This window comes from Hermetia illucens, chromosome 5 (genome assembly GCF_905115235.1).
Source record: "Hermetia illucens chromosome 5, iHerIll2.2.curated.20191125, whole genome shotgun sequence".
NCBI lineage: Eukaryota > Metazoa > Arthropoda > Insecta > Diptera > Stratiomyidae > Hermetia > Hermetia illucens.
The window spans coordinates 94448889-94462156 of record NC_051853.1 but is presented as its reverse complement, the minus strand read 5'-3'; the positions used below and the strand labels follow the sequence as shown (position 1 = coordinate 94462156).

Sequence of the window (13268 nt, the reverse complement as noted above, 5' to 3'; positions counted from 1 at the left end):
AGACTCATTATGGCAGATCCTTTATTTGAACATTGTGTCACTAGTGGCGAGACGACGAAAGTTGAAGAGATCTACAAACCTGCCATCGTCGTTGTAATAGTTACTGAGACCATGCCTCCGCATGACTTGCACAAATAATGCCACTGATAGAAAGCATGCTTCTCTTCTATATTGGAAATTTCCTTGGTGTGTAGCACTTCACAATTTTTATCCTCCTTAACCTGAACCAAAATTTTGTATTCAAGATCTCAGTAGAACAGAATCGATTCCTAGGTCAACAGTCCGACAGCGGCTTTCCAGAGTCAAAAAAGAACAACGCCACAAGAAGGGTACGAAACACTTTCCAGCCATATCACTTCACTTAGGCCCAGAATGTCCAGCTATATGACGAAATGGAGAAAGCGAGCATTTTGGGGGCACTCGGGAGCATGCATACATATCGGAAACCAATCAAAAATCGTTTTTAGTAACTATGTTTCGCTAGGATGATAATTTCGAAATCGGCAGGCTGCCCACGGACTTTCAATGGGCGATATTTGTGCCCAGAGTGTTTAAATATTCTTTTAAAAGAATATCAGATTTGATTACGGAAAAAAATTTCCTTCCAACCTAATAATTTGTGGAACAAAATCGATGGGGATGTTGGGTAGGAATCAACACAGCGGTTTGGTTTTATATGTGGAGGAAATGCAGTTTTTTGTGAACATGACAAAAATATTGTTAACATTATTATTAATTATTAATATCGTGCACGTAATAATGAAAGTGGCCATTACCATAATTGTATCTAACATGAACTTCACCTCATTTATTTGCCTAAATACCAACAAATAAACAAGTCAGGAAACCGGAATCTGGACGCTTCAGGTACGAAAGGTTTTGTGTATTTCTTAGTACGTAGCACGTAATATATCCATATATTATGTGAGAGTATCCACTTTCGGGTGATATTGACATTCATAGTCTTCAATTTTCAAAGAAGTAACAAATTTGAGGTATTATAACTTTGTTAGTAATAGTGCGATTTCCACCAAACTGGTAGGATCATGCTCTATATTATAACCTATATCACTGCAAAATTTCATGGTACTAGGATGAACTTAAGGGGGGTGTCTAACCAATTACAAAAAATTGTAGTAATATACTATTATTAACTTTATTTAAACAGATATCGACATGGAAGGTATTTCGGAGCCCAGGCACCATATGGTGGCAGTCTCTTGATTTTTTTTCAGATTTTTCGGTTTTTTAGTTTCCGAGAATGGCCCCCTTGAAGAAGTGATCACTTTCAACCCCCCACGCTCCCCACCCTTACAACGAATATCAAAACTAAGATCGGCCTTGAAAAGTACTAATCGAGACCTTTCATTTGATACCCCACATGACTATATTTGATGAAAAAAAAATTTACACCCCCCTTTTGCATGTATGGGGACCCCCCCTTAAATTCGACGTAAAAGGATGTAATTCACTGTATCCGTGAGCGTTCACAGTTCCCACCTTTCTACCAAATTTGGTGTCAATCGCTATAACCGTCTCCGAGAAAAATGCGTGTGACGGACAGACAGACAGACAGACAGACAGTAAACCGATTTTAATAAGGTTTTGTGTAAACACAAACAAGTCGGGAAACCGGAAGCTGGACGCTTCAGGTACGAAAGGTTTTGTGTATTTCTTAGTACGTAACACGTAATATATCCATATATTATGTGAGAATATCCACTTTTGGATGATATTGACATTCATAGTCTTGAATTTGCGAAGAAGCCATAACTTTGACGTATTATAACTTTGTCAGTAATAGTGCGATTTACACCAAACTTGGTAAGATCATGCTCTATGTTATACTCTATATTGTTGTGAAATTTCGTCGTGTTAGCATGAACTTAAGGGGGGTTTTGCAGTCAATTATTAAAAATTATGGTAATATACTATTATTAACTTTATTTGTACAGATATCACTATGGAAGGTATTTCGGAGCCCAGGCACCATATAGTGGCAGCCTCCTGATTTTTTTCAGATTTTTCGGTTGGGTAGTTTCTGAGAATGGCCCCCTTAAAGGAATGATCACTTTCAACCCCCGGCACTCCCCACCTTTTCAACAAATGTCAAAAGTAAGACCGGCTTCGAAAAGTACTAACCGAGACCTTTCATTTGATACCCCACATGACTATATTTGATGAAAAAAAAATTTACACCCCCCTTTTGCATGTATGGGGACCCCCCCCCTTAAATTCAACGTAAAAGGATGTAATTCACTGTATGCGTGAGCGTTCACAGTTCCCACCTTTCTACCAAATTTAGTGTCAATCGCTACAACCGTCTCCGAGAAAAATGCGTGTGACGGACAGACAGACAGACAGTAAACCGATTTTAATAAGGTTTTGTGTTTACACAAAACCTTAAAAAGGATACTGCAGGATAAAAATAATTAAACGCATGCATCGAAAAAATAAACAAAATTATTATGAAATCCGTTCCTCGACCCAATATTTTCTTTATGGTGTTAACTATTTGTTTAGGAATAATAAATTAAAAGTTTGCGCTGCTACTCTTCGGCTGATCTTACACGGTCAGCATTCATCAGTATGCCATAAGTCAACCCATCAAAAATCGACTGATGAAATGAGTGATAGACTGACATGTTCAGTGTAAACAGGACGACAAAAAACAATTTTTGTTGCATATATTTAAAGATCCGAACCATTCGGGAGTCATGTTCCGATTAGCAACACAATGACAACTACATTGCACTCAACTTATCATCAGTCCAGCCAGACTGACCGATTTTCTTTCAAAATTTTAATTTTCATCAGTCCATCAGTTATTGCCATAAAAATACCATAGACGATCAGTTTGCCATAATTTTTGTCATTCTGACTGATGAAATACTAATTGTCTAAGTTCAGCCTTCCTGATCCTTTGGATGTTTAATTTGCATTTCTGTACCAAATATTCTTTTACTGCATGCTCGAATGGGTCATGCACTATTCGTTTCTAACGAAAGGGAAATGAACGCAAAAGTAAATATTGAATTAACGGTTTTGCTTGTTCCACCTACTAACGGACAAAAATGTTCGAGTATCCTCCGTAAACCAAACCGGGCGCCATCTGCCGCAATTACTTGTGAATTGTTTTGAATCTAACCATTGACATTTCTCGTTCGGCTTTTCGACGACAACAGATTTGTTCCGCCAAAAATTTTTGTTTGCCGACCGCTAACTTAGTATAATTTTTTGATTTTTAAGAAGGAAATGTAAAAATATATGTCCTTTGATTTATAGTCGTGGATCGTTTAGTGTTCTTATTAACGGTATATTTTTATAATGGCTGACGTAAATGACGTGAACATTATAGTGAAATGGAGTGGGAAAGAATTTCCAATTGGAGACATTACGGAACAGGATACAGTTGCCCTTCTGAAGCATGAAATATTCAAGAAAACACAGGTGCGCCCTGAGAGGCAGAAGCTACTTAACTTGAAGTATAAAGGTATATTGGAAAAAATAGAGGGTAAAAGATGCAGAATAATACGGAGATTGTTACAGGGAAGTTTGCCCCGGACGATGTTCGTTTGGGGCTGCTTGAATTGAAGCCAAACTTCAAAATCATGATGGTGGGGTCGACAGAAGCCGATATCGAAGACGCCTGTTGTAAACCGGAAGGCCTAGATGAAGTGGTTGACGACTTCGATGACCCCGAAGAAGTGGCTGTGGAAAATGCTAGTGTCTACCTGGCGAAAGTTCAGAAACGAGTCCGTGATTATACCATAACCGAATTAAACCCTTTGCGCGAAGGCAAAAAGCTTCTCGTCCTCGACATCGACTACACACTGTTTGATCATCGATCTTCCGCTGAAACGGGTGCAGAGCTCATGCGACCGTATCTTCATGAATTCCTGTCTTCCGCCTACGAAGACTACGATATTGTCATGTGGTCAGCGACAGGCATGAAGTGGATCGAGGAGAAAATGAAATTATTAGGGGTGAGCAGCAATCCTGGTTATAAAATTGCTTTCTACTTGGACTCGAGTGCCATGATAAGCATCTACACGAACGACCGAGGTGTAATCGACGTAAAGCCACTCGGAGTAATCTGGGGCAAGTATTCGCAGTTCACACCCCAAAACACAATCATGTTCGACGATATTCGAAGGAATTTCTTAATGAACCCGAAGTCTGGTCTGCGAATAAAGCCCTTCAGGCAGGCGCATCTGAATCGTAGCAAAGATAATGAATTGCTTAAGCTGTCCAAGTATTTAAAAGACATTGCGGAACACTGTGACGACTTCACCAAGCTAAATCATCGAAAGTGGGAAAGTTATAACCCAAAGAAATAGTAAGCATTAGGGTCGAGTCAGGATAACATGTGCATTCAAAACGCTATAGAAATTGTAAATGACTTTTAGGTATTTTGTTGTTTTAAGACTCAAGTAATTAAGGAGGCCTCGAATTATGAGCAGCGATCGATATTAATAGTTTTTCGCAAGGAAATAAAGCATTTGTTTATTACCGAATGTGCATTATCATATATTATGTTGTTTTGGCATTGATTTCCGCTAAATCGTCGTATTGCGCAAAGGTCGTCCAGTTCCTTGCTCCAAACATACAGGGGTGGCGCGCGAATTAGCACACTCTGGTACGTGCGCCTAAAGACGTACAGAACGGAATGAATACATAGAGCAAATATTTATCGATTTTGTTGAAAATTTGCACATTTGTTTATTGAAATTCGAACTTCATTTTGGAAAATAAAATTTCTTCTATTTTAAGGAGTACACGCTTGGAAATATTCTCTATAAAATTAAAGGTAAGAAAAGCTGCATCAAGCTGTCAACGACCCTGAAAGAGAAAAGTATTTAATAAATTTAAAAAAAAGGCAGAAATATATGAAAATGTTTAAGTTATATACTTACTTGATACTTAGTTGGATATCATTTTTGTGAAATTGCTACCGGACATCGTCATTGCAAACAGGCCACAAGTTGTTCCCATACATCCTTCGGGATCTGCTTCCACTCCTGCTTGATGACGGCCCAAAATTGTTGCACAGTGTGTCATTTCAGTGTCACAGCTCGCCCATAAATTCTCTATTGGATTTAAACGTGGGCTTTGTGTAGGCCCGTCCATTATTGATATGGGCGCATCCTGGAACCCTTGCTTTACAATCGCGATTTATGACATGGCGCGTTGACAAAGGGAGGTTTTCCAGGAGTGATAGAAGGTGCTCTGACCGCAAATTCCGGTGGGCTCAACTGTTAAGTATCCCCTTGACCTTGACAATAAGTCCGACTCCATGTTTGCTGAAATACCTCGTATATCACAACACTAGCGCCCCCAAAATTCACCGACTCTAAATTTCCAGCTCCTTGTTGGTTGGCTCCTGACGAACGCTAGCCGTTTTTTTTCGATTATCATGTGGAACTTTCAATCTTTGATATCCTCTAAGGTTGTTCTTCAAAAGTCGTTGTTTGTTGGTTCTGGCAGAAATATTTACATCATAATCTTCTTGCGTTGCGGCTCTTATTTCCGTGGAAAATGATTGTCGAACAATTGGAGAAAATTCTCTTTGATGTTTCTTAACATACAACGTCTTGTATTGGCAAAACTTTTAGTTTCTTGGTAGTATTTAATCGCGGTTTGAACTTTTTGCGCGAACACTTTATGGGCCGAGCAATTTTGTTAATATCTTTTTCACGCTTTCCTTCCTCCGTAGAACTCTTCTTGCTTCTTTTGTATGATTTCTCACTGAAAATTAAGTTATTCTAATTTTCAATAGAGCACTTTCACAATTCATAAACAACAGTGTGTGCTAATTAAAATTCAAAGCAAAATAGAGCCTGTGTCGATATTATTTTTATCTAACAAATGAAAATCAAAAATGAGAAATTCTTGAGTGGTTTCCATTGCTTGAATACGTGACTTTTATATTACATAACAATAAAAATTATTAGAATACGTTACATTTGCAAAAAAATACTACGTATTAAATATTAATGAAGGTGTGCTAATTAATGTGCCAGCGGTGTATTCTTTGCGTCTGCCGTCGCTCCATCGAAGTTTATCTAGATTGATAGTGCCTGATTTGACCATCAATATATCCAATGGTTTCTCTTTGAAGTTAAAGTAGTCGAAATTAGTTTTTTATTGCACTAAATACAATTTATTAGTATTAAAAAACGAAATCAAAGTTAATAATTTAATAAACTAATAAAGAAATACATTTCAAGACCAAATATCATTGTTGCACCAGACAAAGATTTCTTGAAAGCTAGTATTTTGTTCAATGTTTTTTGTCTTCTTTTGACAGATTTATGCATTTTGACATTGAAGTGTATAATTTGGAAATATACTCTGTCGAAAAATTTTGCTATTCCTCTTGCACTCTTTCCTGCCCAGCATAGATAGAGAGCTGGTACCTAAGGTAATCCCAATAATGTGAAACCGGAATTAAATTCTGACTCTGTCCTTGCCACTTCAAGACTTCAAATTCTCAGTTGATCCATTCCATCATGGTCCCATTTGGAACTGCAATTTATCAACAAAAATTAACAAATAATACTAACTACGAATTACAAAGTGTATTTCAATAGGAAGATCGACTCCCTTGGAGCTAGTACATCTTCAAACTATCTAAGAACGGACACCCTGCTAAACTGTAGGTTGCACATTAGGTGGATTTGAAGGATCGCGATGCTTTACCCAGTGTCAGGCTCCCCCATATGATTGAAACTGATTTATTTTGGTCTTATCGGACCCAATTATCTGAACACCAAACAAATTTTGATTCGCTTAGAAGTAAAGTGAATTGTTTTTTAATTTATCGAATTCCAGTCCATGATTTGTACTTTTTCAAAAAAAAACCCTCCGGTTTTAAGAGTTTTTGGAGAAACTTTTTCACAAAAGCTTTCAATCATCCGTCACTAATGGGGGTTTTTACAAGAGCAGTAGCTTCTTTAGTTCCTTTTAGTTTACCGAAAACGAATAGCCCCCTAAAAATACGCTACCTGATGCGTGAGATCTCGAACGTCAACCGGCGTCTTTTTTAACTCCCCTTTTTGGCTTGAACATTTAGGATGGCTTAGTTGGATTTAAAAGATTATCATTTTTGATTTGATATTTTCAATCAATCCACAATAATTTTACATTGCCTCGGCTTGATCGACCTCCCGATTCGATTTTTATTGCGGCATTAAGGGCTTTCTAATGTTGTATAAATTAGCACGTGTTCAAACAGTGACTATACAAATTTATTTTCCCTTAGAATAGTTATAGGGAATAAAAATAATGTTATAAGAACAGATTTTGGCTTAGTGCAAAGTTGAGTCAATGTTCTGCTTTCAGAGGAAGAGGGAGAGAAAGAAAGAGAGGCCTAATTTCAAACCGAATGTACTATTCCCATATTATAGAAAATTTGTCTGCCAAATTAAACACATGCGCTGGATTGAGAGAATATTTACACTTTCGAACAATATTTATCCATTGTTGCATCATACTGTATGTCAGAGTTCTGATAAAAACTAAATTACTACTTCTTGATTTTCTCCTTTTCTACTCGCAGATGAGCTCATACTGTTAATTGATTTTTACGGTGAGGACCAACATATTTAAAATTTGGGGTCGATAAATCTGAATATGTCTACTAATATGTATAAAATGTAAAGAAAAGAAGTCAAACTGTTTTTTTTTTTCTATTATTGAAAACAAATAGGGAAACGACAGTTAGTTGAGAATTCAACACTCTTTTACAAATTTCGTTCGATAAAAGCCTATCTACATTGTATTCCGGTAGGAGTTGAGCAGATAAAAACAAGTAGGAAACCGGAAACTCGTTGCTTCAGGTATAAAAGGTTTCCTGAAGACGAGACAGACTTTGCCTGAGATGGAGCGATAGCGTAGGTCAGAACGCCAGATAGCTTTCAGGGATATCGAATTGGTGGACCTCGGCGCAGTTCTTTATTAAGGCAGGCCTAGACCGGATACCGGTTGTTGCGCCGTTGATGATGATGTATTTTATACATGAAACTACTGCATTACTCGATGATTGCATTTGTACGTATCTATAATAGAATGCTATAGTATATATGAATTTGATATGTCGAGCTCTTCACTTTAATGCGATACATACATGTGATACACATGTTGCCTTGGAGTAAAGTACTAGTAGTTTGTCTATTCAATCAATAGTAAAATAAAATGCTAAAAGAAATACAGATAAAATAATGAGATAAATAAGTATCGTAATAAGAGTGAATAATGAGTAAGAAATGAGTAGTAAGTAAAAAAACTAAAATAATAGATGAAAAAACAACAGCAATAAATTACCTTCACATGCTATGACCGAGACAGATTTCTACAAATACTTAAGAATGGTACTGAATTCTCATTCTCGGAGAAGAATAAAATAAATGCATTGAATGTATTCCTTATCCCTTCACTGGCTTATGCATTTGGAATATTGCCTTGGACGAAAACCGATCTGGAAAACGTCCAGTGGCGTATACGGACTACTATGTCCAAATTACGAATGCATCATCCAAACTCTGTCTGGTTGACGTAGTGCCACAACATCATTGTCAAGTCGACTCGCTACGTGCTTATTTTTACAATAAAGAACAGGCGAGTCCCTTGATTGCGGATGTTTGTAAGGCAGACAGGCAGGTTGACTCCATTTGACTTGAAGGATCGATCTTCCAATCCTCTGAGTGAAGACCAAGAGTGGATCGATGAATGAAAGTCGAGGACAATGCACATATGCCGTCACACATTTATTTCTTTAACTTATAAATAGACATGAAGTTGCGATTTTTTATCAGGAATTCTAAGTAAAAATTAAAAATTAACGAGAACGTGTGTTAGTATTACATTTTATACATCATTGTAGTCTGTCGAGCACCATCCCTTGCTGCGCTCCGTATAACCATCCCTTCCGCCTAGCCTTCGAAAAGACGTGAAGATACTATTACTCAGAAATGAAGGGTGTTCAATGCTGCGCTCCGTATAACCATCCCTTCCGCCTGGCCTTCGAAAAGACGTGAAGATACTATTACTCAGAAATGAAGGGTGTTCAATGAACGAACATCTACAAAAATCAAATCAAAAAAAAATCGACGTCACTTCTTCAAGAAAAACTGGGTACTCTTTGCAATTTTAATTAAATATACGCGTTGCTAATATGTAGTGAAAAACCTATCCTCTAAAAGCTCTTATATTGTTAGTAGTGATGCGTTCGGCAGTATGTAGTCTCTGTAGCGACATTTGGAAAAGAAGTTACTCACGACCTTGAGGAACTTGAGTAACATGCCCCGTAGAAAGAAAAGCATCGACTCGCGAAGACGGCGGAGCAATGGTTTACGGAAAAGTGTCAATCCAAAAATCCTACACACAATACCTGTAAAAATAGTCGTATCCACTCGAAAAACGACGAGAACCAGCCTGTCTGCCTGCTTGAAGAGCAAACAAGTCGGGAAACCGGAAGCTGGACGCTTCAGGTACGAAAGGTTTTGTGTATTTCTTAGTACGTAGCACGTAATATATGCATATGTCCACTTTCGGGTGATATTGACATTGATAGTCTTCAATTTTCAAAGAAGCAACAACTTCGACATATTATAAATTTGTTAGTAATAGTGCGATTTCCATCAAACTTGGTATGATCATGCTCTACACTATAGCCTACATCACTGCTGAATTTCCTGCCGCTAGGATGAATTTAAGGGGGGTTTCCAGCCAACTACAAAAAATTATAGTAATATACTATTATTAACTTTCTTTGAACAGATATCGGTATGAAAGGTATTTCGGAGCCAAGGCACCATATAGTGGCAGCCTCCTGATTTTTTTCAGATTTTTCGGTTTGGTAGTTTCTGAGAATGGCCCCCTTAAAGAAATGATCACTTTCAACCCCCCGCACTCCCCAAGTTTCCAAGAAATGTCAAAACTAAGACCGGCTTCGAAAAGTACTAATCGAGACCTTTAATTTGATACCCACATGACTATATTTGATGAAAAAAAATTTTACACCCTCCTTTTGCATGTATGGGGACCCCCCCTTAAATTCAACGTAAAAGGATGTAACTCACTGTATGTGTGAGCGTTCACAGTTCCCATCTTTCTACCAAATTTGATGTCAATTGCTATAACCTTCTCCGAGAAAAATGCGTGTGACGGACAGACAGACAGACAGACAGACAGACAGACAGACAGACAGACAGACAGACAGACAGACAGACAGACAGACAGACGGTAAACCGATTTTAATAAGGTTTTGTGTTTACACAAAACCTTAAAAACGATCCCACCATGTCCAGTTAATCAGCAGTCCATCCAATCCGCATGTCCCGGCTCCATTAATCCTGATTCCCCTGGGCATGGCCTTGAACTTCATAATCCACGTTGGCTCGGTGACAACAATAATTGCGTCCTATTACATTGTATTATGCGGTATGCAAATTCCTCCCAACAACGATCCATCGCTTTCATCCAATAATCTGTAATATGGGCAAGTTTAGGAAGGTTAACGAGCCCGATCAATTTTCGCTTGCAACATTTTAAAATTATTGAAAAATAAAATTTGGTGCTGATCAAATGAATGGGTTCCTGAATTTAGGGGAAAGCGACAAATTGTTACTTTAAAAAAAAGGAGGATTAATTATTTTAAAAATTAAATCTTCTTTTTCTTCAGCTTTGGCCCGTTCACATACTTTAAGCAATTCAATAAGTTGCTCGTTTATAGAAGCATGAAAAATGAGATGACTTGGGAAATCTTTAAAAAATGGGTTTTCGGTAATTTGTTACGAAAATGAATTTCATACCTATTAAATTATAAAGTATAATATTTCAGGTGGAAATGTTTTTGCGTTAACGACGCTCACCTGAAGAAGAAGTTCTTGATAATACACTCCATCGCATCCACTACAAGATGAGCTTGTAACGCTGATAGTCAAATTCCTGTGATGTGTATGTTGCCGAATGTGACGTCTATTATTGAACTAATGGACTAAAACGCTTTACAAAATTATTATTAAGTTGTGTGCTTAAGTGCTCCAGGCTTGAAATACAATCCCTTCTGACAATTAGGTGAGAATGAATACTGAAGCCATCCACAACAAAGATCTCCGTACCAGCTATAAGGGGGAAATGGATGCTGCAATAACAGCAGCTAGTAGATATCCTGGAAATAAAGCATTCATAAATGATAAATGGAAGAATGCTGCATACTGGACAATACTGCATTCTCAAAAAAGGCAGGCACGCGCAGGGGTCTACCACGTCAAGTGGAGAAGCGACTCTACAGACAGAAAAAGGAAGCCTGAGAGAACCAGAAAGCGTGTGAACTAAAGAAGTACAGGGAGGAACCACACCAGGCGGGCAAGTTTTACCAACAAATCAGCAGGATGAAGCTTTATACACTTCGGCGCTCACTCTGCCGAGACGAAGAGGGAAATCTGATTTCGGACAGAATGGGAATATTGGAGGAATGGGTTGAGTATTTTGATGAGCTGCTCAATAACCAAAATATTGGCAAGTTGAAGGACCAAGCATGAATGAAACAGTCCGTATAATTCATCGGCTTAAAAACCATAAGTCGCCAAGAGTCAATAGAATTACAGCCGAATTGGTTAAATATGGAGTTGCTCAAGGAGGGGAATATGACGCAGTGCAGCAATTATGGAGGTACACGCTACTGAGTAGCATATCTTCCGCTATTTTGCTAGGTCGGATAGCCCTATACGTCCAGAACATCATTAGCCCATACCAAAAAATGTACACGGCCATGAAAGATTTCAGTTGCCCAATGAAATTGATAAGATTGTCTAGGCTGATACTGACCAATGTGCGAGATCAGACAAAAGCAGCAGGAACACTTTCGAGACTATTCAGCATCAACAACGGGCTAAGATAAGGGGACGTCCTATCACGTCTCATCTTTAACCTAGCCCTGGAAAAAATGATCCATGATGCAGATGTCGATGTAAGGAGCATCATTCTCTTTAAGTCCACCCAACTACTGGCATATGCTGACGATATCGACATTATGGGAAGAACAACCCGAGATGTACAGTCTATGTTCATCCAGATTGGGCAGGCAGTACTAGATATTGCTGCATTAATGCAGGCAAGATAAAGTACATGGAGACAATGTCAGCGCCAAAAACCAAAGAACGGACAACATCGAATCGCATTGGTTAAAGGAGAACAATAAAGATAGGAGACTGCAACTTTGAGACCGTTAAAAATTTCTCCTATCTAGGGTCGAAAATCACAACCGATAGCAACTATGATGATGAAATCCGCATACGGTTGTTGGCTGCTAACAGAGCCAATTCACAGCTTACAAAAATTGTTTCGCTCGGAAAGTCTCATCATAAGGTCAAAGGTCTTACTGTACTAGACTATCTTGCCAGTCCTTATTCCTCGGAGACCTGGGTTCTTAGCAAGAAAAATTGCGAACTCTTAGCTGCATTCGAGAGAAAAATCCACCGAAGAATATTTGGCACCCTACATGAGGATGAACGATTCCACAGCTTAGATAAAGACGAAACCTATAAGCGATACCATGACAGCCTGGTTGTAGATCAAATCCGGCTCAATGGGTTACGGTGGGCGGGACACTTAATCCGTATGGATGAGGATGATCCAGCCCGGAAATTCTATAATGGTAATATCTATGGTAGAAAAAGAAGACGAGACAGATTCTGCCTGAGATGGAGCGATAGCGTAGGCCAGGACGTCAGATAGCTTTCAGGGATATCGGCTTAAAACCGGGATATCTGCAGTTCCTTATTAAGGCAGGGATAGACCGGATACTGGTTGTTGCGCCCATATCCATCATTCAACTAATGGGGCAGGACGGTTTGCGACTCACAGAACTTTATTATGTAAATAGTTTGATGGAGATTAAAATTTGGATCAGGTAATGATCGCTATGTGTAGGGACATGGTTTTAAAAAATAGTAATGAAGATATCGAGGATACTGTCTTGAAGCGAATTAAAAAAGACTATGGAAAGGTGAGTGCCTGGATGACTCAACATGCATTGTTGTGCTAACGATTATTATTATTATGGAAAGGTGGGAAATGCTCCAGAGTTGCATATTAACCAATACACTAATGTATTCATCACTAATCGCTTTGACACATGCTCTTTTAGAATGAATATTCTCAAGAAATTTTAGAATAAAGCAAGGATATCATGGTCGCAGATAAAAATTTTTGATATTGAGGAAGTATCAACAGGAGAATGTGACATTGATTTCCAATTAAAT

General features: G+C 38.3%; 1 protein-coding gene across 1 annotated transcript; it reads left to right on the top strand.

Moving 5' to 3' along the window:
• Nucleotides 1-2977: 2977 nt before the first annotated feature.
• LOC119657915 (ubiquitin-like domain-containing CTD phosphatase 1) lies at nt 2978-4517 on the top strand. Its single transcript, XM_038065101.1, has 2 exons — nt 2978-3493; nt 3550-4517. Exons 1-2 carry the CDS (start codon nt 3328-3330, stop codon nt 4338-4340), a joined length of 957 nt encoding a protein of 318 aa, XP_037921029.1. The 5' UTR covers nt 2978-3327; the 3' UTR covers nt 4341-4517.
• Nucleotides 4518-13268: the final 8751 nt, after the last annotated feature.